The sequence below is a fragment of the Hyla sarda genome, chromosome 5, assembly GCF_029499605.1.
Source record: "Hyla sarda isolate aHylSar1 chromosome 5, aHylSar1.hap1, whole genome shotgun sequence".
Taxonomy (NCBI): domain Eukaryota; kingdom Metazoa; phylum Chordata; class Amphibia; order Anura; family Hylidae; genus Hyla; species Hyla sarda.
The window spans coordinates 308031337-308059310 of NC_079193.1; the positions used below are offsets into that span (position 1 = coordinate 308031337).

The 27974-nt window shown below is 42.3% G+C and overlaps 1 protein-coding gene across 1 annotated transcript; it reads left to right on the forward strand.

Annotated features, from left to right (window-relative positions):
• Positions 1-322: 322 nt before the first annotated feature.
• RDH10 (retinol dehydrogenase 10) lies at positions 323-27974 on the forward strand. Its single transcript, XM_056522159.1, has 6 exons — positions 323-887; positions 3800-4038; positions 21157-21255; positions 22712-22857; positions 24657-24788; positions 25998-27974. The coding sequence occupies exons 1-6, from the start codon at positions 605-607 to the stop codon at positions 26119-26121; spliced, it is 1023 nt and encodes a 340-aa protein (XP_056378134.1). The 5' UTR covers positions 323-604; the 3' UTR covers positions 26122-27974.

The window sequence follows — 27974 nt, forward strand, 5'->3', positions numbered from 1 at the left end:
GGGGCACTGTGGCTATCTGTATTATGGGGGCACTGTGGCTGTATTATGGGGGCACTGTGGCTATCTGTATTATGGGGGCACAGTGGCTGTCTGTATTGTAGGGTTCTCTCCCCTGCAGTCTTTAGCAGTCCTTAGTCTATAGCAGCAGGTGGTGTTAGAGCCGCCCGGGCAGTTAACAGTTAACGGTCGCCCCTTTCCTCCCTCCCAGTCGCTGTGCCCAGGCCCCGCCCCCTCCCGTGTGCGTCCTCTGTGTGCGGGTTGCACGGGCGGGGCGAGGGTTACCTCCTGGCCGGTGCCCGGGTATATATGGCACCTCCGGGGCACAACATGCAGTGCACGGGCCCGCATCTCTCCAGGCTTCACCCCTCGGAGTCCCCGGCGTGAGATCTGTCCGAGCGGCCCCGGGACGAGTCTGCTGCAAGTTTCCCGTGAGCCCTGAGTGATCGCCGGGACATGGGCAGGAGGAGATCGCCCCGCAGCCGCCAGTAACCACCGCACACGTCCCGGACACTGATCGCACCCCGCGCCCCGTCCTGTGCAGCCTCGTCCGGTCCTGGAGCCTGAGAACCGCAGCCGCCGCCGCCGCCGCCTCTCCCCGCACAATATGAACATAGTCCTGGAGTTGTTCGTGGTGACTTTTAAGGTCCTCTGGGCCTTCGTGCTGGCGGCGGCCAAGTGGCTGGTGCGCCCCAAGGAGAAGAGTGTGGCCGGGCAGGTGTGCCTCATCACCGGGGCGGGCAGCGGGCTGGGGCGCCTCTTCGCCCTGGAGTTTGCCCGGCGCCGGGCGCAGCTGGTGCTCTGGGACATAAACACACAGAGCAACGAGGAGACGGCGGACATGGTGCGGCAAATCTACCGGGAGCTGGAGGCGGAGGACGCCCTGAGGGGTGAGTGCACCGGGCCTGGCACCCGACCTGTACCACACACTTGTGCTGTAGGGTTGGGTTCACATGCTGCGGATTGTATGTGTGTGTGTGTGTGTATATATATATATATATATATATATATATATATTATACAGGAAAAAATATTTTTCCAATTTTTAGTCAAAATCTGCACCAAATTTTGCTCTGCATAAAGACAGTGCTTCCCAACCTGTAGCATGTCCAGCTGTTGCAAAACTACAACTCCCAGTATGCCCTGACAGCCGAAGGCTGTCAGGGCATACTGGGAGTTGTAGTTTTGCAACAGCCAGCCACAGGATTGAGAACAGTGTTTTATAAGTGTCAGTTCACACGTGCGGATTTGCTGCCCATTGACTTGGGAAGCAAAATCTGCTGCAGCAAATCTGCAGCAGAAAATGCGCAAGTGTAAACTAACCCTATTTGCAGCAGTCAATACCTTTTTCTTGTTCTATAGCTTTGCTTAAATACTCTGCGCTCCAGTAATCAATGTAGATGGGCATAGATAAGGTAAACTAACCCTAATCTATCAACATTTTGGTAGCTTATATTTTTAGGATACTTTTTAAGATACAGGGGGGTGGTTGTTGGGTTGCCCCATTGGTAAGTTGTGCCCAATATTCAATGTATCATTCCTATATGTCGTTCTTATCCGTGCCGCCAGTATTTATTGTCACATAGTGTTCGGGATCACTGGTGTTTATTGTGTAACCTTCTATTGTATTGATAGTCAATAAACTGTAAATATTGAAACAACTTCCTCCAAATATTTATAACTTATACAAAGGGTTACAATGTATCTAGTGATGTGTAAATCTACAAGTGATTGTTTCCTTATCTAAGAATTTTATTATAGATTATATATATATATATATATATATATATATATATATATATATATATATATATATAATTTTTTTTTTTTTTTTTATTTATTTATTTTTTTTTGCTACAGTCACAAGATACATTTGAGACATTATAGTTGAATAGTAGTGAAAGGGGCAGAATTTACCAATGGTTTAGTTGACAAATTTGTGCCGAAAAATGAAATAAAAAAAAAAAAAATAAAAAAAAAAAAAATTCCCTTGTATATGAGACAGTCCACTTGTCTATTTCCAAGACGGTGCTCTCCAGCTGTTGCAAAACTACAACTCCCATACTGTCTGTCTGAGAATGATGGGGGTTGCCGTTTTGCAGTTGGTGGGCGCTTTTTTATTTAATTTTTTTTGGGGTTAAAATCTATGATCAGTTTACAGTACAGGAGGTTTTTCTAGGCATTCATAATGATTGTTCCCCTGACATAAATACCTGTCAGCTGTTGAGTGTAGTTTGTTACAATGTAGCAAGGTGATTCCATTCTAACAATGTCTGACCACTGATTTCTGTAGTCATCACCCTGAAATGCCTGTTCACCTGCCCATTCTCCATAGGGATAGCAGGGACTGATGCTACAAGGTGTAGAGCAGTGTTGCCCAACTAGCGTGCATCCAGATGTTGCAAAAAAATACAACTCCGAGTCCTGGCATGCTGGAAGTTGTAGTTTTGCAACAGCTGGCGGCACGTTGGTTGGAAAACACTGGCGTGTAGTGTTACAAAATAACACAGACTCTACTTGTAAGTGTTCTGGAACCCGAAATAGTAGATTTTAGGGTAGGTTCACACTGCGGAATCCCTGTCCGGAAATAAATCCAGCCGGAGATATTGAGTGCTAACCGGATCAGTCAGCGCTAGGACCGCTAATACGTATTCTGACAGCAATGTATTCCAGCTGGATTCTGCCAAAAGGACGACTGTGCTCATTCTTCCGGCAGCAGAATTTTATCAGTGGAACATGCACTGTGCAGCGGAATCCCATTGACTGACAACAATGGGATTCTGCTGCACTGGAATTTCCGAGCGTAAGTTTTAAGAGGAATTACACTAGGAAATTTCGTAGTGTGAAGATAGATAGATAGATAGATATAAATGATTTTATATATATTATTATTATTATTAAAATATATATATATATATATATATATATTTTTTTTTTTTTTTTTTAAGGAATTTTGCTAAATACACTGACATTCTGCACATTTTTATAATCTTGCTGCAGGTCAGTTGCCCTCCATTCTGTATAGAGAGGATTTTAACAAATTTCCACACCAAAAGTACACAGTAAATAACCCCCACCCCCCAACCCAGTGTTTCCCAATCTGTGTGCGAGTTTTTATTTTGCCACAGCTGGGGACACCCTGGTTAGGTAGAGCATATTAGGTGTTGTAGTTTCATATCAGCTTCAGGATCGTTATATAGTTTGTGTACACCAGTGTTTTCCCCCAACCAGGGTGCCTCCAGATGTTGCAAAACTACAACTCCCAGCATGCCCGGACAGCCTTTGGCTGTCCGGGCATGCTTGGAGTTGTAGTTTTGCAACCGCTGGAGGCACCCTGGTTGGGAAACGCTGGTGTACAGGATATAGAAGATCTTGCGCCTCCATCGGCGCACTGTAAACCTTGTGACAGAGAATTAATCATCCGGCCCTGTTCGTGTATCCCGAGAACAGATTTGCCCCAAAGCTTGTAAGATGTCTGGCCGTGTTTTTGTTTTATTATGATCAAAGTGCAGGCACAGTTTGCGTTGGACATCCTCCTGCATAAGTAAGTGCTCTCTACATCTGCTCCAAGTAAAGCTGGTCGTACCCTGCTCCAGCTGGAGGAATGAATGAAGTAAATGCTGTAGTATAGTAATGATCAGTGAGGGGGGGGGGGGGGCCCTGAATGTTACCGTGATCCTTGCCAGGACATAATGACAGTCTTTGTTTTATTTTATTTTTTATTTTTTTTAGAACCTTTTCATCATCTAATTCAACATCCCTGTTGCCCTCCCCTCTCTTTTTCTTGTCTTGTTCTGAACAGCTGGGAACCCCGTGGAGGAAGAGGTGCTGCCGTGCTCCAATCTCCAGGTTCATACGTACACTTGTGACGTAGGCAAACGGGAGAGCGTTTACAGCACCGCCGAGAAAGTCCGCCGGGAGGTCGGAGACGTCTATCTTCTGCTCAATAACGCTGGGGTTGTATCGGGACACCATCTCCTCGAGTGCCCAGATGAGCTGATCGAAAGGACTATGATGGTTAACTGCCATGCACACTTCTGGGTAAGACTTGGCACACACCCTTTATGGCAGTGTTTTTGAACCAGGGTGCCTCCAGCTGTTGCAATACTACTACTCCCAGAAAGCCCGGACAGCCTTCGGCTGTCCGGGCATTCTGGGAGTTGTAGTTTTGCAACAGCTGGAGGCTCCCTGGTTCAAAAACACTGCTTTATGTACCACACATTCCCTCTGGTATTGTGAATATACAGTGTAACTGAGATATATATCCGATTCATTCATATCCAGCTTATGCTATGTCGGGATTCACAGATTTATGAATCTAGGAGCCAGTTAAAAAAATTTAGGATCCAGGACGCCGCATGTCACATAACGTTACTTCACGCAATGTGATGTTACGTGGCATTATAATCAGTCATTAGTGTCATCTCTCCCCATAACTCAGTCATTATTGTCCCTCTCATCTCTCTCTGTGTCAGTTATTAGTGTTCCCTCATCTCTGTGTGTCACAGTCATTTGTGTCCCCTAATCTGTGTGTCAGTCATTAGTGTCCCCTAATCTGTGTGTGTTACAGTCATTAGTGTCCCCTCATCTCACTCGGTGTCAGTTATTAGTGTTCCCTCAACTCTCCCGTGTCAGTCATTAGTGTCCCCTAATCCCATGTTTCCCAACCAGGGTGCCACCAGCTGTTGCAAAACTACAACTCCCAGCATGCCCGGACAGTCGTAGTCTGTCCAGGCATGCTGGGAGTTGTAGTTTTGCAACAGCTGGAGGCACCCTGGTTGGGAAACGCTGCCCTAATCTGTGTCAGTCATTATTGTCCCTCTCATCTCACTCTGTCAGTCATTAGTGTCCCCCCCCTCATCTCTCAGTGTGTCACAGTCAATAGTGTCCCCTAATCTGTGTGTGTCATTATTGTCACTCTGTGTCAGTTATTAGTGTTCCCTCATCTGTGTGTCAGTCATTAGTGTCCCCTCATCTCACTCTGTGTCACAGTCATTAGTGTCCCCCCTCATCTCTCTGTGTCATCATTCGAAGAGGGGAAAAAAAAAAAAAAAAAAAAAACAGGTTTAACTTTCCTCCTGCGCTAATTTGGCGCCCTGCTCCTCTTCTGCCTGTGGTCGGCGCTTGCCGTATTTTAGTAGCGGATGTCTTTTGCTGCTGCTCTGGTTTGCAGAAGCAATGGATGTCACGTGACCCCTGCAGCCTGATTGGCTGTGACTGTCACCCAATGTCTACTGCTCATGTAACACAGGAGCACCAACCTCAGGAAGAACGGGGATCAGCGCAGGAGGCGAAGGTAAGTAAAACGGTGTGTGTCTGATTGTTCTGCATGACTAAGTGCCTTGTGGTAAAGTGTTCAAAAAGGCTCTAAGGCTATGTTCACACTTGCGGAATGTCTGCACAGAAAATCTCCATCTGGACATTTCGGAGACTGCGAGATATTATGCCGGCGCTAAGAACCGCACAGGAATGTACAGTCTCATAGATGGCTAAGCATTCCGTTGGGAGTCCGCAGAAAGAATGAACAGGTTAATTCTTTCTGCAGACACGGAAATCAGAATTTCCGTGCAAGGAATATCTGGCACGGGAATTCCACAATGTGCACAGTGCAGCAGACTCCCATTGAATACAATTGGACTCTGCTGCTCCAGAATCTCAGGCAGAATTCTGCACAGAAATTCCGGATGTGGGAACATGGACTTATACAGTTCTTTAAAGCACTAAGATCTGTGCTCAAAACCAGATTTGGGACAGATGAATCTTAAAAGTCCAGTTTTTCTATTTTGCATGTGGATAATTTAGTTATGTTTGGACTCTAGTCAACAGGGACTCGGGATGTTCCCTTATGGGAGTTATAAACACGAGTTGGGCGCAGTAGATCCCTAGCACATTGCAGATCCCATTATTACCAAAAACTTGCTTCTATAATCTATGTAATCTAGAATCAGTCACATGTCCACATAGAGGTGGGCGTGTGCTCCTAGGATTTCTAAAATCTAGTTGCATTATTTTTATTATTTTGGATATAATACCCATTTTCTTATGTGCGCCAGGTCTGCCTTCTATGCTTGGACTTCATAGTAGGGTTTCCCAAATAAAGCTGTTGTGATAATGCCAGTAGCAGAAAGGACTATCCACTCATTAACTCATGGTCATGCCTGGAAACATGAGATGACGTGTGGTGGCAGGTTTGCTCTTAGATGATGCTCACACTGCGAAATGTCCACTCCGGAAGGATATTCCACAGACAGCGGGCGTTAAGATTGCTTAGAAACGCGCCGTCTCCATAGAAAGCAATTCATTTCTTAGCGGATTCTGCAGAAAGAGTAGACACGCTGCAGATGCCTGAAATTGGGATATCCGTGGCAGATGTTTCCGCTGTGTGCACAGTGCAGCAGAATCCTATTGAAATCAATGTGACTCTGCTGCAGCGGAATTCTGCTCGGAAATTCTGCTCTGTGAATATAGAGAACAAAAAGGGATGTCCAGTACTGGATGCAGTAAAACAGGTTCTTTATTGTAGGATCATCGGATACAAACTTGCATCAGGACAGACACTGACGTGTTTCGGACCATTACAGGTCCTTAGTCATGGCATGATGCCATGACTAAGGACCTGTAACGGTCCGAAACACGTCGTTGTCTGTCCTGATACAAGTTTGTATCTGATGAAGTACCTTTTTTTTTTTCTGCATCCAGTGCTGGACATCCCTTTTTGTTCTTGCTGATCCAGTCCGGGGATGCTGCTGGCTAGTCCGTGCACTGTTTTTGGGAATACGAGGAAGAGAGCTGTCCATACGAAGTGTTGCTTTGTGAATATAGCCTAAGGTGTAGTTCTAACCTAGAGCATTTTTGGGCTTACTATAACACTAATGAGTAAGCTGCATCGTGCTTATGATTATTGACACTTATTGTCTGTCTTGTAATGAGTTTATGATCTAAGGCTCAGGCTTCACTGTCTTACATTCACAAATATTAAAAACATGGCCTCTAGAGTATGCTTATGATGGGGTATGTGTACTCCGGTAGGACATTACATGTGTAGCAGGCGCCGCCAAATGAATTGGCGCAATGCAGTCCTCTGCCATATTCGTATAGAATGAACATGCTCATTCTTTCAGCAGAGTCCACAATTAGACATTTGGCAGTGTGCACACTGCAGCACAATTATATTGAAGACTGCTGTATTGGATTTTCCGTAGTCTGCATGGGCCCAAAATCTTAAATGGGCACTGTCTCAAAAAAAAAAGCTTCGCTATCACGAGAATATGCCACGTAACTGAGACAAGTCACATAATGTAAGTTTTTGTGACCAAATCGATCACAGACACAGAGCTGGGAAAAGACACTCACTACTTTCCCTGCATGTACCAGGGATTAGTCAAGGTCTGAACAGATCCTGACTGCTTTATTCTCTTACCATGTGAAAAGTATTTTTTAGTTTTTTTTTTTTTTTTTTTTTTTTTTGTGTTATGCTGCCTCTTGTGGCTATTTCATGTATTGCATATCATAAACTACTGTAGTCTGCACCTGCTGGATTTGCGATACTTGACACCTTGTCCCCTCCAAACCACAACTACAAAAAAAATGTATACTATAGCCCCGTGCTGAGCAGCCTTGTCCTTAAAGGACATACACGGTTACATGTTTACAAAACTAATTTATAGCCCATTAAATGGGAATTATAAAGTTTTGCCAAAACCACAGAACTGACATTCATGTCTGCTTTCTGTCTTCTTGCACGATAAGAATGAATTTCGCACTAGCTCAGCTGTTTCAATTTGCTATGTGACTCTTATAGAACTACTTCTAGTCTGGCTGCTCATGATAAACGTGAATTTATTAGTTCTGTCCACTCCAGCAGGTGGTAAACATGATGAAGATTATTATTTTTTTTTTTTAAGGTGGAATTGGGTTGGCGTAGGGGTGTTTTATTTTTATTTTATTTATATAATAATCTATTTTCAAAGTGAATTTCACCACATAAATTACATTATGAAATACATAAATTGCACACTGATAGGACCTGATTATCATCCAACATGCCTGATCTTTTTCTGCTATTGAGGGGGAAACTGGGGGGCCTATACACCTAGTTCCAAATTTACTAATGCAAATGCACCAGAATTCTAGCAAAAGTTAATTTTACTCTGAGTTTAAGACCCTATTCCACCGGTATGAAAAGTGGTGCATGGTCTTGGTAAAATGTGCAATAGCTTTGAGTAAAAGGGGTTTTGCCTAAATTAATAGTAGGCCCATTAATAGGTGGTCTAAGTTAAGACTACTACCATTAAGGCTGGACCATAACTCATCTCCTCCCCCCCCCCCCCCCAATAGGTTGCCATGTTTACCAGGTACAAACTCCCATTATTCTTAAATCCTGCATTATGACCTCTGATGTATGTTAAAAACATACACAGTACTGTTAGTGAGAGCTGAGCCTCCCTCTTAGGACTGGTAAACATCAATACGACAGCAGTATACCAGGAGAGATGTTAAAACGTATGCTGTGGTATACCCATAGACTTCCTTATAGAAAAGTTCTGCACACACTACTTTGCCGTACTACGTCCTTTCTGAATAAGCTGCTCTGTGTATACATAACAAGTGGCACTACTTCTGGCCATTATAAAATCCGTATATGGTATTATTCAGCGGATTTTTAGTCTTCATCAATAACTTTCAGTTCTCCCAGAGCTGGTGGGCTGAGCTCCCACCCCCCCCCCCCCCCATAGTGCCTATTTACCAAAAAAAAAAAAAACATAACTATTTTTTGTTTTGGTTCATACATTTGTGGTACAGATGTGAACTTACCCTTATCTGTAACCAGAAGTGACATACTGCTTCACTGCTGGGACTTCGTGACGTGTTGAATTTGTATAGGTCAGTAGGATAAGTTTTAACAGGTATTGGCAGCCCACGTCCCGGCAGTAAATCAATGTCCTTTCCAGGTGACAGATAAATATGGTATCTACCAGTGCCTCTTGGCACCATGTATGTGACTTAAAGGGGTACTCCGGCAAAAAACATCTTTATCCCCTATCCTCTTGATAGGGGATAAGATGTCTGATTGCGGGGGTTGCGCCGCCGGGGGCCCCCCGCGATCGCTGCCGCTCCCACTCCATTCATGTTTATGGGAGGAGGCATGACGGCTACATACTAGCCGTCACGCCCCCTCCCATAGACATGGATGGAGGGGGCGTGGTGTGACGTCACTAACACGGAAGCTCCATGCCCGGAGACTGCGGGGTTCACCAGCAGCGGGACCCCCGAGATCTAACCTCTTATCCCCTATCGCCGCACTACCCCTTTAACTGGAGATGCAGAGAGGGACTGAAACTGGCCAATTATATAGCACAACACCCAATTTTTCATGAGAAAGAAACTTTACCGAGAGGAAATTGTAAGAAGTCTTCTGGGATATGGAGTATGTGCTTGACCACACTGCTCAACCTGTGGTAAACTTGCTGTTATATACTTGCTATATTATATAGTAAGTGCCCTTACAGCAGTACCTTGAGAAAATTGCCATGATATGGTTGAGTACACTGTAATGGGGGAAAAAAAAATAACTCCGTCCCCTAAAGGGGCCCCTCACGTCCATCCAGCCAAGCACTTAATGGACCAGGAAGGGCTTATAAGAATCCTGTTTCTTTAGTTATGGAGCTTTATGCGTGCAGGTCTACGTCAACTAATACTTGTCACAGTTGAGCAGACTTTTTGTTGTCGTTAAAATTGTTGTTCACTGTCATTCAGAATACATTAAAATGAGTTCTAATAGAACCGTATAGCCACACTTCTTTAATTGAACCTTTCGCTGCCATTAGTGATCACTTTCTGGGTTTAATCCCAAGGCTGCAAACCATATGTCACTTTTTTTAAGCCCTGGCCCTTATTTTTAAGGGGATACATACACCCATATGAGAGGAAATTGGCGTAAATTTGTGAAATATAATGATTGTGCTCCGCTGGGCAAAGAACAGATGTCTACAAGCATGTCTTGATGTCATCTAGCACCTCCAGTGACAAGAGCCATCTGTAGAACGGAGGCAGCCAATTTCAGTGGTAACTAGTTTTTTCATATCACAAAAAGTTTCCCACCCCCAGCAGCTGCGAGCAGTATGGTATAAAGTTGTTCACATCTACTGTGACACTCGCAGAATGCATCACATGGTGCAGAGACCAGACGTGAACGTTGAACTCTATACCAGTGCAGCAACCATTCCTAATTTTGTGCACGATAAGGAAAGTTTGAGTTAGGCCTATAAAAACAAAAATTAAAATTTTCCAAATTTTTGTTTGGTAAAACTTTGCCTTTTTTAAAGATCTTTTCAGGTATGGTCTGCCTTAGGGTCCATTCACACAGCAGAATTCCCACTTGCGGAATTCCTCCTCAAATTAAAGCCCATAGACTTCTATGGGATTCCGCACTCCCATTCACACTTCTAAATTTCCGCAAGCGGAAATTCAGAAGTGTGAATGGGAGTGCGGAATCCCATAGTCTATGGGTTTTAATTTGAGGCGGAATTCTGCTTTGTGAATAGACCCTTATGGGGTAACCCTTCATTGCTTCATATATTTGGATACAAAATGGTATTGGCACAATTATTCATGGCTTCAACAGCTAACTCTCTTCCTCTAGACCTTATCCCACTCCCCCTCGATGGGTGTTTTGGCTCCAAAGGCCCTAGTGGTTTAATATCTGGACTCCTATGCTTTCTTAATCCGTGCTAAACTGCTCCCTTGCCCACTCGGGGATTAATGGGGGGGGGGGGGGATCCTCTTTAGAATATTGATGAGGATACATGAGGTGATTTCCTCCTTTCTTCTCACTGGATAAACCCGATCCAGATTATTATTATTTATTTATTTTTTTTTTCATTAGGCTTCATAGTTATCTCACACCTGTAAGAATGTACAGGATGGGAGGTATCCTTTCACGAATTGTCGTAGATTTAGGGTGTTTCTGGGAGTGCCATCCGCTTAGGGACTTTTAGGATATAAATACTTTGAAGGAGGTTTATCAAAACCTGTCCAGAAGAAAAGTTGCCCACAGCAACCAATCAGATCGCTTCTTACATTTTTTTAAAAGGTCTCTGGGAAATGAAAGAAGCGATCTGATTGGTTGCTATGGGCAACTCAGCAACTTTACTCTGCACAGGTTTTGACAAATCTCCCTCTTTGTGATCCTAAAATTTGTCTCTTTGGGGTCCTGGAACTAAAGGTTTGGACACCTTATCTGCCAACCCCCCCCCCCCCCCCCCCAAAAAAAAAAGAAAAAAAATCTTGTTACGATAAGCCTTGGTCATCTCCAGTAAAACCATAACTGTACGTTGGGTGAACCACCAATGATTAATTCATCGAAGTGTTAGGATAGGATTTTATCCTATAAATATGGGGGTGTATAAGAACAGATTTAGCTAAACAAATTTGGTGTGTGTGCCACCCTTGACCAGTTACAACCCCCATAGATCTTTATTTGCCCGGGAGTCTTTGACCACGCTTCTTGGAGATGTTTTTATTTTTTTTTTTAATTATTAAGGTTTCAAATATAAAATTTGTTTGGGATTCAATAATTTTAAATTTTTTTTTCTTCTTTCTCTTGTATGCCAGCACCAGTTTTATGATATTCATATACAGTGTGTACGTGTACAAGCCATGTTAAACAAAGCACAGGGTAACAGTGTTAGTGTTTACAACACTACTGCTGTTACAACAAGGATAGGGTCACATACAGTATTTGAGTTTATTATTAAAAAAAATATTTATTATATATACATTTTTTTTTTTTTTTTTTTTAACCATTGAAGTCAATAGGTAGCAAAAATCAACTGGAGAAAATACACAGCAAGTATGACGTGTGTGACCCTACCCTTAAAAGGGGTACTCCAGTGGAATTTTTTTTTTTTTTTTTTTTTTTCCATCAACTGGTGCCAGAAAGTTTAAGATTTTCAAATAGAAGTATTTTACAAATCTCTATCTTTCCAGTACTTATCAGCTGCTGTATGCTCCAGAGGAAGTTGTTTAGTTAGTTTCTGTCTGACCACAGTGCTCTCTGCTGACACCTCTGTCCATTTCAGGAACTGTCCAGAGCAGGATATGTTTGGTATGGGGAATTGCTCTGGACATGGACAGAGGTGTCAGCAGAGAGCACTGTGGTCAGACAGAAAGGAAATTCAAAAAGAAAAGAACTTCCTGTGGAGCATAAAGCAGCTGATAAGTACTGGAAGGATCAGGAATTTTAAGTAGAAGTAATTTACAAATGTGTTTAACTTTCTGGCACCGGTTGATTTAAAAAAAAAAAAAATAAATTATAATAATAAACACTTCCATCAGAATACCCCTTTCGGAGCTTAAAGTAAGCTGTCTATGGAGTTGCCAGAAGTTTCATAGACTTGCATGGAACATCTTCTTGCAATTTTGTAGACTGCACTTTTTAGCATTGGTTAGGGAGTTAACGAAAGTTTTAATATGTATCCTGCTACCATAATAACACTATAGTTACCCTAAATCTAGTCATTTCTTTCATGCGAATATCTCTGCTATTTTGGAGTTTTATATTTGGCCAGTTGACAACAGCAAACAAATGGCTGACTAGTCGTAATTGATAGCTGGTGGTTTATACGACTGAGGTGCAAGATAAGTGAATAACTTAATTTCATTCTTGCATAATACCCGCATAGAATGTAAAATCCCTGTACGTGTTCAGTGTCTTTACGTACAAATCATCATTGGCTCATAAATCTCAATTCTGTCCAGCAGGTCCAATCTGCACGCTTCTGATTATTTACATAGTTCCTGTATGTTGTCATAGATTTTTTTGCTTATTTGCAACATCTTGGCCCAGCGGCAGCGATCTTAGTCATTACTTGGCATTACAACAACACTTGTAGTTAGAAAGTTTCTTTTGAACTGTGATGCCTGAAACTTTCCCTTTTTTGTTCCTCCTATTCTCTCCAGTGTTTTCTGTTTCAATCATTAGAATCACGTAAACTGGTTGCCAACACACTGGTGGGCACCGCAGTCCGCGACAGTGTCTTCTTGTTCTTTTTAGTATCTTGCCCTGGTAAGCTGCGGTATAGTAGGGGCCACCAGTGCCTCCAAGAACTATGTAAATCTATAATTGTTGGCAGAAAAGTGTCTATCCAGCAGTATTCACTCCAGATCCCTCCATTAATATGTATCTTGAACTTAGACATAGTGATCTCTATGAAGAAAGCACACGCTAAATTATAGCCAGGTGCTGGCCAAGACTCCAAACATTTGACTATATTTTCGAGGAAAAGACTGAAGCCGGAACCCCTTACAAATCTTAATTTATCCCTATTGTGTCCTTTTATCATTTTATTTTTTTGGTAACATTTACATCACGATTTAGGGGTACCGTAGCCGGATCCAGCGGGAGAATAAATAAACCGGCTGCTGCCAGGCCCATGCCGTGTCCCATTCATGTCTATGAGCTGGACTGAGCCAGCTAGGGACTCCTCTGTGTGTGTGTGTTTAACCATATGAGTTGCTGGACTGAAAACCAAGATCTGCCACAAAAGACTCGTACTGTTCAAAAATGAGCCGACCGGAGTACCTACTTTGTATGACACATTAAAATGAATGGGATGAGGCAGGGATATGGCAGCAGCCGGTCTTTAAATTCTTCTGGCAGAGCCATCTGCCGTAACCTAAAATCATGGTGTGAATGCACCCTTAGACTACGTTCAGTCTTCGGAATCTGCGTGAAGACATTATGCAGACTGCATGTTATGGCGGCACGGAGACCATTCGGAAATGTGCTGTCTCCATAGACTGCAGTGCATTTCTGTATGGAGTCAGCGGAAACTTTGCTATGTGCACAGCAGAATACCATTGGAAAAAAAAATAGGTGCAGTTGCAGTACAGAGGCAAGGAAACAGTACTTTTCAAATCAAAGTTCAGTGTTTTATGCACACTTGGCATACAGCAAACGGTCTTTAAAGGGGTATTCCAGGAAAAAAATTTTTTTTATATACATCAACTGGCTCCAGAAAGTTAAACAGATTTGTAAATTACTTCTATAAAAAAAATCTTAATCCTTTCAGTACTTATGAGCTTCTGAAGTTAAGGTTCTCTTCGGTCTAAGTCCTCTCTAATGACACCTGTCTCAGGAAATGCCCAGTTCAGAAGCAAATCTCCATAGCAAACCTCTTCTAAACTGGGCGGTTCCCGAGACAGGTGTCATCAGAGACCACTTAGACAGAAAACAACAACCTTCACTTCAGAAGCTCATAAGTACTGAAAGGATTAAGATTTTTTTTAATAGAAGAAATTTACAAATCTGTTTAACTTTCTGGACCCAGTTGAGAAGTTTTTTTTTTTTTTTTTTTTCCTGGAATACCCCTCTAAATGCAGAACCAAAGAAAACGTAACTAAAGTCCACCTGTATTCCTTAGGTGTTTGTTCACACCTGAGTCCATGCCATACGGCATCAAGCAAGTCTTTTCCAGGCCTCCAGGCAGACTGTTCACCGGCTTCCAACCTTGGAGCAAACACGGGGGGGAAAAACTCCTCATACAGCTCTCTCTGGCAGTGTGAGCTGCTACTAGCAAATCCCCCCCCCCCCCCCCCCCCCCCCCCTTAGCTGGTGATACAGGTTGCCTTTAAGGCCAACAAAAGGCGGCCTGGATTGTGGGGAATGACCCCCACCCTGCACATGGTCATTCCCAGTAAGAGTCGTCCCGGATTGGCCTTACAGCCATACTACGGCCACAGTGTCAGACTGCATCGCAGTCCCAGAATGAGGTCACCTTACCATGGTGGGACGGTCCACGCTATTTGGCGCCAAATTTGCAAGCCAAGTACCTCATAATTTCATAGTTTCATATCTTCATTTATTGCATTACAGCTGTATAGCTTTTCATGTTCTATCTATATACTCATGTTTCATGTATATCTGTGTGCTGCTGTATTCTCCTGTTGCTGTGTGTGTATATATAGAGAGAGAGAGATATATATATATATATATATATTATATATTTTTTTTTTATTTTTCCAATTACTAGAATTCATTAACAAATATGACTATTACCCAACCAATGTTTCTCCATCTGTTGCAAAACTACAACTCCCAACGTGCCCGGACAGCCGAAGGCTGTCCGGGCGCGCTGGAAGTTGTAGTTTTGCAAAAGTTGGGGGAACTTTGGTATCTGATATTAGCAGCTCTTCTACTTCAAGCAGGTTATTTGTTTCCTAACATTTCGAAACACCATTCCCCAGTTTAGGGTTTTCTAATAACATCTTGATCCCACGTTCTAGTTTTTGCTTTCTTTGCTGCACTATGGGAAGAGCCTTGTACTTTCTCCACTGAAAGACAAATAATTCTGTACATGGCCACTTCTGTTGATTTTAGCCTTAAAGGGTTAAGTTGGAAGAGGGGGGAGGAGGAGGGGAAACAATACTCTTGTTAATCTGCCTGTAAAAGTCATTATCCTAAAACGTAATTATAAAAACCGCCCACTAGTTCTCAATATGTTGTTTCCTTGTTTCCCCTTTTTGCTTTACTTTTTGCCTAATTTGTCTTGACACCGCAGCTGTGGCAGCCTTTTGTGCCGCTAAACCTTTCTCTCTGTTGTGTCTCATGAAAAGCACTGAAGAATTCTGGGGAAGGGATGGGAAGAAGCGCCGGACTGTTAGAAGTTAATTTGCCATAAACAAGAACGTTGAGAACCAATTACTAAAGCTATGAAGTGACATGTAAACGCTTGTCCGCTTTCACACATTTGTGCCTAATAAGTAATTACTGATTTGTGTACACACATAAGAAGTGTAATAAGAGTCTGCGCACAATGCGAGCACACTGGGCCCTACAGATAGGGTTTGTATTGTTTGTTGGTGGGAAGGTCTTCTCACATTACTTTACTGCGTTGCCTGCTTCTAAAAACTATGTACAGTGTTTATCTAAAATGTCACTATTCAAATGTTATCCTTCGAGTTGGCAAATCCAGATGTTAAAGGATTATTCCAGGATTTTTTTTTTTTTTGACTATGTTACAGGGGCTGTAAAGTTAGTGTAGTTCATAATATAGTGTCTGTACCTGTGTGGGACGGGTTTCTCACAATTCTTCTGTGCTTTTCGCCCCAATATTTATTTTTACCAGCATACAAAATGACTGTTGTCTCAGATTTTTCCCAGGTTGCAATGCGGCAAAGACCTGACTCACTAGTCAGCTGATGACAGGGAGCCTGTCTGCTTCAGTGGGTGGAGGGATCGCTTGGTGGGAGAGGGATCAATCTGCAACTAATGCAACAGCTGTAGGCACCCTGATTGAAAACCACAGGTCTTTTGAATGGATGCAGCTCATTTATGTTTCAATGTGTGTGAGGGAGGAAAATGGAATTGTGGAATTTGTATTCAAACAGGAAATACCAGTTCACAAAAAGCTAGCCACAGTATAATGGTAATCTCACAACATAGCCATTTAGCCCGAAGACAAGCGCAGATCCTTCCTAAGCATGTCCATTACTGCCTGCCAGGTACCTACTAAAATAACCTTATGGTGGAGAACCCCTTTAATGTGTGTGGGTCATATTGCAGAGCCTGATTTGAGTGCTGCTCCCATAGATCATCACTCAATAAGGGTATGTTCACACTGCGCAATTGGGCAAGCGGAATTACGCGCGTAGAAAATGAAAGGGGTACTCCACTAGAAATTTTTTATTTTTTTTAAATCAAGTGGTGCCAGAAAGTTAAACAGATTTGTAAATTCCTTCTATTTAAAATCTTAATCCTTCCAGTACTTATTAGCTGCTGTATACTACAAAGTTCTTTTTCTCTTTAAATTTCCTTTGTCTGTCCACAGTGCTTTCTGCTGACACCTCTGTCCATTTTAGGAACTGTCCAGAGTAGGAGCAAATCCCCATAGAAAACCTATCCTGCTCTGACAGTTCCTGAATTGAACAGAGGTGTCAGCAGAGAGCACTGTGGTCAGACAGAACGGAAATTCAAAAATAAAAACTTCCTGTGGATCATACAGTAGCTGATAAGTACTGGAAGGATTAAGGTTTTTAAACAGAAGTAACTTTCAAATCTGTTTTAAATTTCTGGCACCAGTTGATTGAAAAGTCAATGTTTTCCATTGGAGTACCCCTTTAACATCAGTGTTAATGGGTCTTCCGCAGATTCGTTCACGCTGAGAAATTTCAGCAGCCAACAGTTGTCCGCTGCTGAAATTGGTCGGTGCAAAGAAAGAACTTGTTCGTTCTTTGCAGGGAAGTCCACGAGCCCTGCATTGCTGTCAATGGTGACAGCGCAGGGCCACGTGGTCCTATCAGTGAAGTTGTTTCGGTGACTGCCACCAGATGGAATCTCCATTTGCGGAATTCTGAGAACGGAGATTTTGTTCACATTACTCAATGTGAACATACCATTACTCAGCCTATTTTACTAGATCACTGGATCGTTCGTGCCGGCATTTACTTCGGTTCAACTTAAAAGAAATTCAAAGGAGTAGACCAGTAGTGGTAAAACTTATCCCCCTATCCTAAGGATAGGGGATAAGTTTCAGATCGCAGGGGGTCCGACCTCTTGGACTCCTTTAGGATGAGGGATAAGTTTTTCTATTACTGGAGTACACCTTTTTAACATTGTGCAGGTATTGGCTATGGCATAAGGGCATGGTTTTGCTGGCACGCAGTAATCTTGACTGGTATCGGCACCCCTTGTCGCAGAAGTTATACTTCTAAGTGGAGTTCTAGAGAACAGAAAAGGTTGGACCTTTTGGGTCCTGCACACAGGGGGTCCTGCACACAGTTTAAATAAGCCTTTTTGGCCATGACGACAATTGCATGACCAAAGTCACCGTGTAGCCATAACCTTAGATAATGTCACATAAAATTGAATTGGAGTGGCATCGCATCCTGTAAATTGTGGCAACCAGGAATCCATGCTGAATGGACTTCTGGTGACTGTCAGGTGTGGCTAACATATGACCCTGTCCACATTAACTGCTGTGCGGGTAAGTGACACTGCAATCTTTGGCTGTGCAACTTTTACATTGTTGGTGTGTGTGTGTGGTGCGTTTTGTCTTCCCCACGCCGCCCCCCACCCCCCCCCCCCCCCCCCATTCTTCTATTCCCCCCCAAATTTCTTATCCATAACTTGTAATGCTTTTTTTTGAGAAAACATTACAGGTTATGGATACAAAATGTGGCAAGGTTCCATAGTCTCACTGCTCTGACAGTAAAGAATCTCTGTCTGTGATGATGGTGAAACCTTCTTTCCTATAGATGTAGCTGATGTCACCTTGTCATGGTTACCGCCTAGGTATAAAAAGATCACTAGAAAGATCTCTGTACTGTCCGTTCATATATCTTGGTTGTGATCAAATCATCCCTAAGACATTTGTTGCAGCCAAATTCGCCATGTTCCCCTAGCCTAAGACAGAGTTTGGTCTTAATAAAATATTAATGGATTGGCGAATACATTGTTGATCTAGCAAAATAATGGAAAGTCTCCACTTTAAACATTGGTTAAAATGTTTCCCTAGAAAACCGATCCACGTTCTAAAGATCCTCACTAATCCGGGGTTTTTGGCAGCTGTCTGTCATCATAACCTCTTTCTCCTTTTGCATGGATTAGGCACTTAACACCTGCAGGCCTGATCTGTTATAGGACATGCGGAGATGGTCCAACTCAAGTTTGTCTTGGAGTGTAAGTGCCGGATCTAATGTTTAAATCATCTGGCCATATTAAAATGATCAGTTCGTCTCATCCCGCCCCCCCCCCCCCCCCCCCCCCCAAAATCACTTTGTTTTTGCATTGGCAAGTGTCGTAACAAAGCTGTGTTGGAAGGAAGGACATGGCCCGATCACAGAACTTTGTTAGATCTTAAACAAACACAAGATGGTTCTCAGGAGTTTGTTGATGAAGTTACAATGATTACTCTGTGCTCAGCACTTGGCACCAGGACATGTAGAAATTACAGCAGATTTGATTTCAGGGGACACAGTGATAATCTTGTTAGTCAGAAATTAAGTATGCTTCAAAGAATTACTTGGAAATCCTTAAAAGTGCAAGGAGATCTGAAAACTACCTGTTTTTCTTGGCCTAAATGGGTTTTATTGAAATGTTCTTCTGACCAGGCCAAGTCTTTAAAGGGTCTGAAATAAGAAAATAAAGTGGGGGATTGTCTTCCTCTATATACACACAATGCAGCAAGCCCTCCAGATTCCCGTCCTGTCTGTAAAATGAGCAGCAGAAAATTGGGTTGAATTTGCTTTTAATTCGAGGCGTAGGCATGGAAGGATACATAAACAAAACCATTGGTTTATTTTATAGCACGTGATTTTAGACAGATTCTATTACTTAGTTTTTCAATGGCGCGCATGGTTGGGGTCCTCCATTGGTAGCAGTCAGCACAAAAACAGGACTTAAAACTGGCATACAGGAAATTAGGAACCCCCTTATGCCACTTATAGAACTCTATGGGGCCCATGCATCTAGTTATGTTGTTTGTAGTAGTTGTTGTTGGTAGTGGGTGGTGGTGGTGGTGGTGGTGGTGGTGGTGGTGGTGGTGGTGGGTGTTGTTGTTGGGGGGTTTTTTTTTTTTTTTTTTTTTTTTTTTTTTCTTTCTTTCCTCTTTTCAATGACTGACTAGCATGTGTTATCAGATCCCATATTACATCTACCCTGGAAGCATCGCTTTAGTCAAGCTTATGTGTCATAGTCGGTCTTCATGTCTTTGTCCTGTTTGACACAATACGAATCTGATCCTTTCCTATGAAAAGGCAATGAGTGATTTTCTGGCCTGCTGCGTTCTGTGTCTGAGCAGTCTCATATGCTGCCAGCGTTGTCCCTCTGCACGTTCTCCATAGCAGGTTGTACACTCTGGTTCCAATTTATTCCAGCATCTAGTCTTGTCGTGTGAGTTTCTTCATCCACTTAACATCTGTAAATTTTTGTATTCTTGAAATATGCAACTTCTCAACTGGGAAAAATTCTGGGAATTTCTGACTTCAAACACTTTACATCTGATCAGCAGAGGGGTTTTTCTTGCTCGGTAATATAGATCCGCAGTAGGTGCAGGCTACACATATTGGGGGGGTATTTATAAATTTTGCCTGCTGACAGTTTCTTTTTACCTTTTTTTTTTTTTCACGTTTTCGTGGACATGCACCAAATTTATCATTTGGTGCAGGTTGTTAGTAATTTTGGCTCAAATGTTTAAATCTGCTGTTCACAGCGCCTTTTACACAGAACTTACCCCCACAGAGGACGCGTATTTTACCCTGTAGAGCGGCCATTTCGGAGTCCCTCCTGCAGTATATCAGCAAGCGACAGGAGTTATTTTCTTTTGTGAGGTTTATAGCCACCATGTGAAATGGATTTTATTTTCAACTTGGGTAGGTTTTTATTTATTTTTTTATTTTATTGTTACTTTAGTGCAGTGGTCTCCAACCTGCGGAGCTCCAGATGTTGCAAAACTACAATTCCCAGCATGCCCGGACAGCCGTTGGCTGTCCGGGCATGCTGGGAGTTGTAGTTTTGCAACATCTGGAGCTCCGCAGGTTGGAGACTACTGCTTTAGTGCTTACCTTTCCTGAACCTGTGCGGCCATGTCCAATGCTGGCTCAACGGAGGGTGAAGGTCCCTCAGAGACCACTATGTCGCAGGATAGTATTGAGCAGCCCTGGAGGTATCGCTGCTTTCACCCAAAAAATGTTTTAATGTATTTTGACGCCTTTTACATTTTCTGACATTGGTAAGTGTGTTTTCCATGTGCAAAATTTCTTGGCGGGGAATTGCGCCAAAGATCGATTGGCGCAAACGATAAATTACTGACTAAAGTTGAAATCACACACAGGACCGTGTGATTTTGAGAAAGTTGTTGTAAAAATGACAGTGGAGAAGATGCGCCAAACTTTGGCGCAAAAAGACACTGCGCCAAAGTTACTTGAAGAAAAACCACATAAATCCTTTTATAAATACCTTTTCATTGTAACGTACTGCCACATGCTTTAGCTTGTTCACTGCCAGGAAATTGGCTTAAATAGAGTGGTCGATGCTGTTTTGCATGTCACTTTACATGCTATTGTTATATAGACTGCAGATGGTATACGCATTGATCGCTGCTGTATAGCCTTTTGGCTGCCTTATTGTCCACTAAGTGCTGCTCTCTCTCCTTCTTACAGACCACAAAGGCATTCCTTCCCAAAATGATGGAAATGAATCATGGACATATTGTTACAGTTGCCAGTTCTCTAGGTTTGTTCAGCACCGCAGGGGTAGAGGTAAGTTCTGACGTTGGGATAGTCTCTTCGAGATAACCTCTTAATAAATAGTTAACCCATTGATTAGAGATGAGTGAATTTACAGTAATTTGATTCGTCACAAACTTCTCGACTCGGCAGTTGCTGACTTTATCCTGCATAAATTAGTTCATCTTTTATGTGCTTCGATGGGCTGGAAAAGGTGGATACAGTCCTAGGAAAGAGTCTCCTATCCACCTTTTCCAGCCCACCGGAGCACCCGAAAGTTGAAATAATTTTATGCAGGCTAAAGTCAGCAACTGCTGAGCCGAGAGGTTTGTGTCGAATCGAATCACATCACTGTAAATTCGCTCATCTCTAGACATGATATCTCCAGGCTGGGCTGTGGCTGGCCATGCACTTGAAATTCATAGAAACTTGTCACACAATGTGTGGACTGATAAGAGTCCACCAAAGGGATAACCGCTGTAGTAGGTGGGAAGGCAAGCCTGTCTGTGCGTAGCTATGTAACTGGGGGCTGTTGCCATTTTAGAGTTAAAAAAAACTAGAATTCCTACCAGAGCCCCCTTACCCAGATGGGAATACCCCTTTTCATGGTAGGAACACACATTGCAGATACACTGCAAACTAGAGAAGTGGATATAGTTGTAAGGTGAAGCATAACACTTTCCTTCATATTTCTCCTTCCCGTTGGATCCACTTCTGTCTTTGACACATATTCTGCTGGAATGTGTGGTCCCACCATTGGTCTGCCACAGATCCTATGTGCCTGTTTCTCAGGCTTGCTTCTCACATTTGTTTTGTCTAGTTTCAGCAAGATATAACCTGTTAAAAAAAAAAAGTTAATACATTTTTATTTGATGTGTGAGGATTAAAGAACGGAGCGACTCACCATTATGCCTTCTGTATACAGTGTGCTTCTTTATTGTGGTGTCATAGGGAGGTAAGAAGGAGTAGCATGGGGATATCCGACCCATGGTCCTGACTAGGCGCATACTGTGCGACACTGTCCATCCGGACATCCCCACGCGGCTCCTGCCTACCTCCCTGTGCTCTCCTCCCCTAGGACTCTCGCTCCGTTCTTTCATACTCTCACAAGGATATGGTTGATGGTTATGGATCTTTCTAAACCTTGTTAGCATCGCTAGTGCCGGAAAGTGGAGTGGGAGGTTGTGTACTCTTAGGGGGAGATTTATCAAAACCTGTGCAGAGGAAAAGTTGCCCAGTTGCCCATAGCAACCAATCAGATTGCTTCTTTCATTTTTAACAAGGCCTCTGCAAAATGAAAGAAGTGATCTGATTGGTTGCTATGGGCAACTGGGCAACTTTTCCTCTGCACAGGTTTTGATAAATCTACCTCTTAGAGAGGCTGCATGAGAATCGATAAAATGGGTTTGTGCCAGGTCTATTCTTCTTCTAATGGACTTATTAATAAAAAAAAAAAAAATGTTTTTCATTTTCTTTCTCTAAAACACAGGATTACTGTGCTAGCAAGTTTGGTGCAGTGGGTTTCCACGAGTCTCTCAGCCATGAACTGAAGGCTGCAGACAAAGATGGGATTAAAGCTACGTTGGTCTGTCCCTATCTGGTGGACACAGGCATGTTCCGAGGTTGCAGAATCAGGTTAGCTCTCCTAAGAGAATTCACATGTCATTATAGTTCTACTATACTCAGCAGACAAATTGACCCAGTTTGTCAGATTACTGTATTGAGAGGAAGTCTTGCAATGAGTTGCAGTATGTAACACTTTTTGGGTTTTACTTACTGTGAGGGTCTCGGCGGCATCCCATGGCCCCTTCAAAGGGCTACACGTGTCTAATTTTTGGGCTTTGAGAGTCATGAAATGGAGCTGTGAACTAGATGGCTTTGACCCCCTCAGTGTAAAATATATATACAGTGATCCTTCAACTTACAATGGCCTCAACATACAATAGTTTCAACATACAATGGTCTTTTCTGGACCATTGTAAGTTGAAACCAGACTCAACATACAATGCTACGGACAGTCCAGATCTGTGAAACGTGTCTGGCTGGAAGAACTGACCAATCGAAATAGGCATTCACTGGTAAAAACCCCTGTATTACTGAAGCGTATGCACTGACTGATGTCTAGTAGCGCCCACTACAGTACAGGGAGGTATTACATGTTCTGTACACTTTACCTGTACCAGGGTTACCTGCTCCTCTGGACACCAGGTAAGGGCGACTCCATGTTACTTTTTTAGGACACTGCGTGTACTGTACAGGACACTGAAGAAGATCCTGTTCTCTACATAGACCAGTGTTTCCCCAAGCAGGGTGCCCCCAGCTGTTGCAAAACTACAACTCCCAGCATGCCCGGACAGCCGAAGGCTGTCCGGGCATGCTGGGAGTTGTAGTTTTGCAACAGCTGGGGGCTCCATGCTTGGGGAAACGCTGACACAGACAGTGATTTACAGCTCCCAGTAGATCTTTCTTACTGTTATATGTAAGGATTTTCTTTATATTATTTATCTACTTATTTTTCTTTAATCCTCACTTTTTCCTATTTTTGGATGACATTTTGGTGCCTTTAGAGCCCATTACCAGGTTTCCATAGAGTTCTGGTCTCAACATACAATGGTCGTCCTGGAACCAATTAATATTGTAACTTGGGGGACTGCTGTATATTAAATTTAAAAAATCGCAAAAATCCCTTGGTACAGCTGCATCATAAAATTTTGTCAAGTTGTATTATAATGATGATTTGCATCATTGGATAACTTTTACTCAGCGTATACCCCCAGCCTCGCGTTAAAGCGGTGAATGTACGGCGACTATGAGCTGCTTGGAAATCGCCACCCTCCCCATCCCTTTTCCTATTGCAGACATAAATATGTGTAGTGTCCAAAATTAGGACTGGACATATGGGATTCCCATGTTGGGCACTTATTTTATGAGCATCCAAAGGATTAACAGGATTAGAGGGAGCAGAGCCAGTACGTGTACTACTACAATTTCACCTAGAAGTATCTTTATGAAAAACGAGCATTTTCTTTTGTATGGTTGTCCAAGTTTTGTCTTTATCAAACCGCCACTGGAATAATGATTCCCCTAGAATAAATTGGAAATCTTCCGAGCTTTGTGAAGCGTGCGCTGGCACAAGTTGTAACGTCCCTTTAATTACCAAAGTGTATCTAATGCTTTACTTTAAAACCTGAAACTGGTTCTAAACACATATTGATTGCCGTTACCAAAAAAGAATTATGAAAATCTGGATACCCGCTGAATTCTGTCTTCTTATTTTAAATTTTTTTTTGTGAGCATCCGCAGACTGTACCCAGCGGGCAGACATGCGGCTCCCGTCCAGGTGCACCTCATTATTCTATCGCTGTTATGAAGTATCGAGACAGACATAGCGCTGGAATGTGTAAATAAAACTCACTGGAACATTAATCTTTCAGAAAAGAAATTGAGCCCTTCCTCCCGCCCTTGAAACCAGATTACTGTGTGAAGCAGGCCATGCGAGCCATTCTTACAGACCAGCCGATGATCTGTACGCCTCGACTCATGTACATCGTGACCTGCATGAAAAGGTAACTATATTCTGCCCTGAATGTTTCCAGTCACTTATGAATCTCTTATGTCCACCAAGGGATTAAGCATCAGAGGGGCAACAAGTGGGTGCTTGGAATGCTTGCCTTTATGTACAAAGTAATTTGCTGTAGCTTTAAAGGAGTAGTTCAGTGGTGAAAAACTTCGGAAAAAAAAATTCAGATTGCGGGGGGTCTGACCGCTGGGGCCCACCTTCCCGCAGGCTGTCGGGGCCCAGTACAGGAGATCGCGGGGGGGGGGGGGGCCCAGCGATCTGAAACTTATCCCCCATCCTTAGGATAGTTGATACGTTTTTCACCACTGAAGTACCTTTTGCACACAACATAGTGACTTTTGACAAGTCGCAAATGATAAATACGTGACCACTGCATGGTCAAAAAGAAAAAGTTCTACGGTTGGGCAAAAAGAGTGAAACTGTCTATATAAAAAGACACATAATAGTTGCTAAATATGCTGCTTGCGCCTGAACTGCGCCAAAACATAGACAAAAAAAAATGCTCTAAAAGCAATGATAAATCTCCCCCTGTAACCTTGTGTATTGGGATTAGTGCAGGTGAACCCGCTGTCAGTTGATAACCCATTCATTAAATTTGGGTTTGGTGAATCTTACTGTATATATTTCCTGAACTGTTTGTCACCTAGCTATAGAATGTGATATAGTATATGATCATCAGGGTATGTATAGGGGTCCACTGGAGCATGTGCACTGTTACTCTGTTCAACTCTATGGTACTGACTGAAATGGCTGAGTGTTGTACTCTGCTTCTCTCTGACAGTCCCATAGACTTTAATGGAGAGGCTGTACATATTCTTAACCATTACTCCATTCACAATCCAATTCTTATAACCAGAGGTCACTAAGGGAGATATTTATCAAGACCTGTGCAGAGTAAAGTTGACCAGTTTCCCATGGCAACCAATTGGTTAGCTGCTTTCATCTTTCACAGGCCTCTCTAAAAATTAAGAAATCTGATTGGTTGCTATGGGCAACAGGTCAACATTTCCTCTACACAGGTCCCCAGCAATCCTACAGCTTATCCCCTATCCTTTGGTATTCTGGGTTTATAAGATGTGTATATACCCGGAATACCTCTTTAACATGTTTTATTGACACTACACTAAGCAGAGTTTTGGGGCAGGTTAATAATCCAGACTTGTAAATTTACCAATGTCCTCCTCTCTGTTTGCAGCATTCTACCATTTGAAGCTGTGGTCTGTATGTACCGGTTCCTGGGCGCAGACAAGTGCATGTACCCCTTCATTGCTCAAAGGAAACAAGCCACGAACAATAATGAAGCTAAAAATGGAATATAACTGTTTATTGTTTAGTTTAACTTTCTTGTGATAAGACTGACTTTATTGAACAGTCAACATCTTCAGAGACTGAATTGAGAAAGGCACTTGTGCGTTGACATGTATTTTTTTTTTTTCTGGTTATTGCGCTATAATTTTTTCCTGTACACTACATCACGTTGTGGACACTTCGGTCATGTGTTACTCCTCCAGTCTGTTTTTACACACTGTAAACGTGACTAAAGACGTATGAAAGGCTTCAATGTAGCAATAAAGTGTTTCTGTAGAGCTACTGTACAACAGTAAACCAAGGCAAATCAGTTTCCTTAAATGCACTGTTACCCTTAATGTTATATGTTAGAGAAAGAGGCAATAACGAAATGGTGAAGGATCTTCAATCAAGAAATGGAAGCCATTTGGGTGGAAATATTTCTGATTTTCAGAAAAATCTAAACTAATTCTAGTATCTGAAAGTATTCTGCACAGAGCAGATACATCTATGTGTAATGTTATGCAAATTGCCATTAAACTAATAAGTGTTTAGCCATGTAAACCTGAAAACACTGCGTACACCCTTCCATACAATTTTCTTTGTGTAAGGACCATATCATTCTTGCCTAAAGTAGAAGGATCCTGTCAGATCCTATGTCATCACAGCGATAAGTGTAGGCCATACACTCCAAATTTGGTGGGACCAGTAAACTAATGTGTACTATTGCGATCTGATTTTACTAAAGGGTGGGGGTATAGAGAAAAAATTAGGAAAGCATGTATGTGGGGGATTATAAGAGAGTTGTTCACTTTTAAACACTGTTTCCATTTTGCAAAAGGTAAAACTTCTTATGTCAATGACTACTAGTGCTCTAGACAGTATGAACACACGAGTAGTCGCAGAAGAAGTTATAGGCGGCTCATATGTTCCATCCCCCCCCCCCTTTATGGTTTGGAGACACTTTGCACAATGTAGGGGAGACAAAAACAAGTATTGTTGATGGGAATATATTCTGCAAATATATGGATTATCCAATGGCTTCCATGTCAGCAGACCCTCACAACAGTGTCTTGTATGTCTACTAAAAAAAAAAATTTTTTTTTTTTAAAGAAACCATGCCAATGGTAGGAATCATAAACTGGTATTTTATATAAAAGGTTATGATATTTCTCAAAGGTTTTGTGCACTTTTGTTCTACTGTTTAAAAGAGCTGATTTCAAATAAGTCTCCTTTTTGTGTAGTCTTTTGTGTGCCTAGGGGCTGTGTACACAGAACGGGAGCATCCATTTTTATTTCCCAATTGCGTAAACGTTTTGATTTATCAGAATCGTACAATTGCAAAATTGAGCTGCCATTCTCGTCAATTTACTTGGAATTAAGGCCTAAAAAAAAAAAAAAAAAAAAATCTGATGACAGATTTGTATAATCTGATGTAAATTCATTTTTCGGAACATTGCTTTACCCTGCAATGTCTGCCCTCCCTGCGGGGAGACTTCTGGATTCGGGATGGCGGTTTATCACCTTCTGCTTCTGGACAAGAGAACAGACCTGGTGATTCTGCTCTTTACTTGTACATGTGACATGCGTAGAGGTGTAAAGATTTTTATTTTTTGTTTGTGTGTGTTCTACAAAATAAAAACCTACATTTTTTTTAATGTTTTTGTATAGAGAACCTTTTACAGTCGTGCCTTTGAATTAAGTAAAATATAGTTAGAAAACATTGTATAGCGAATTTCTACCTCTGTATCTAAATGTATTCAATTGGCTTGTAAATTACTATTGAAATTTCTGTGATTTATTTTTATTGTTGTTATTATCGTTGACGTCTTAAATATTGACCAGTGTCTGGTTTTATTAAAGCAAATTATATTACCGTAGGAAC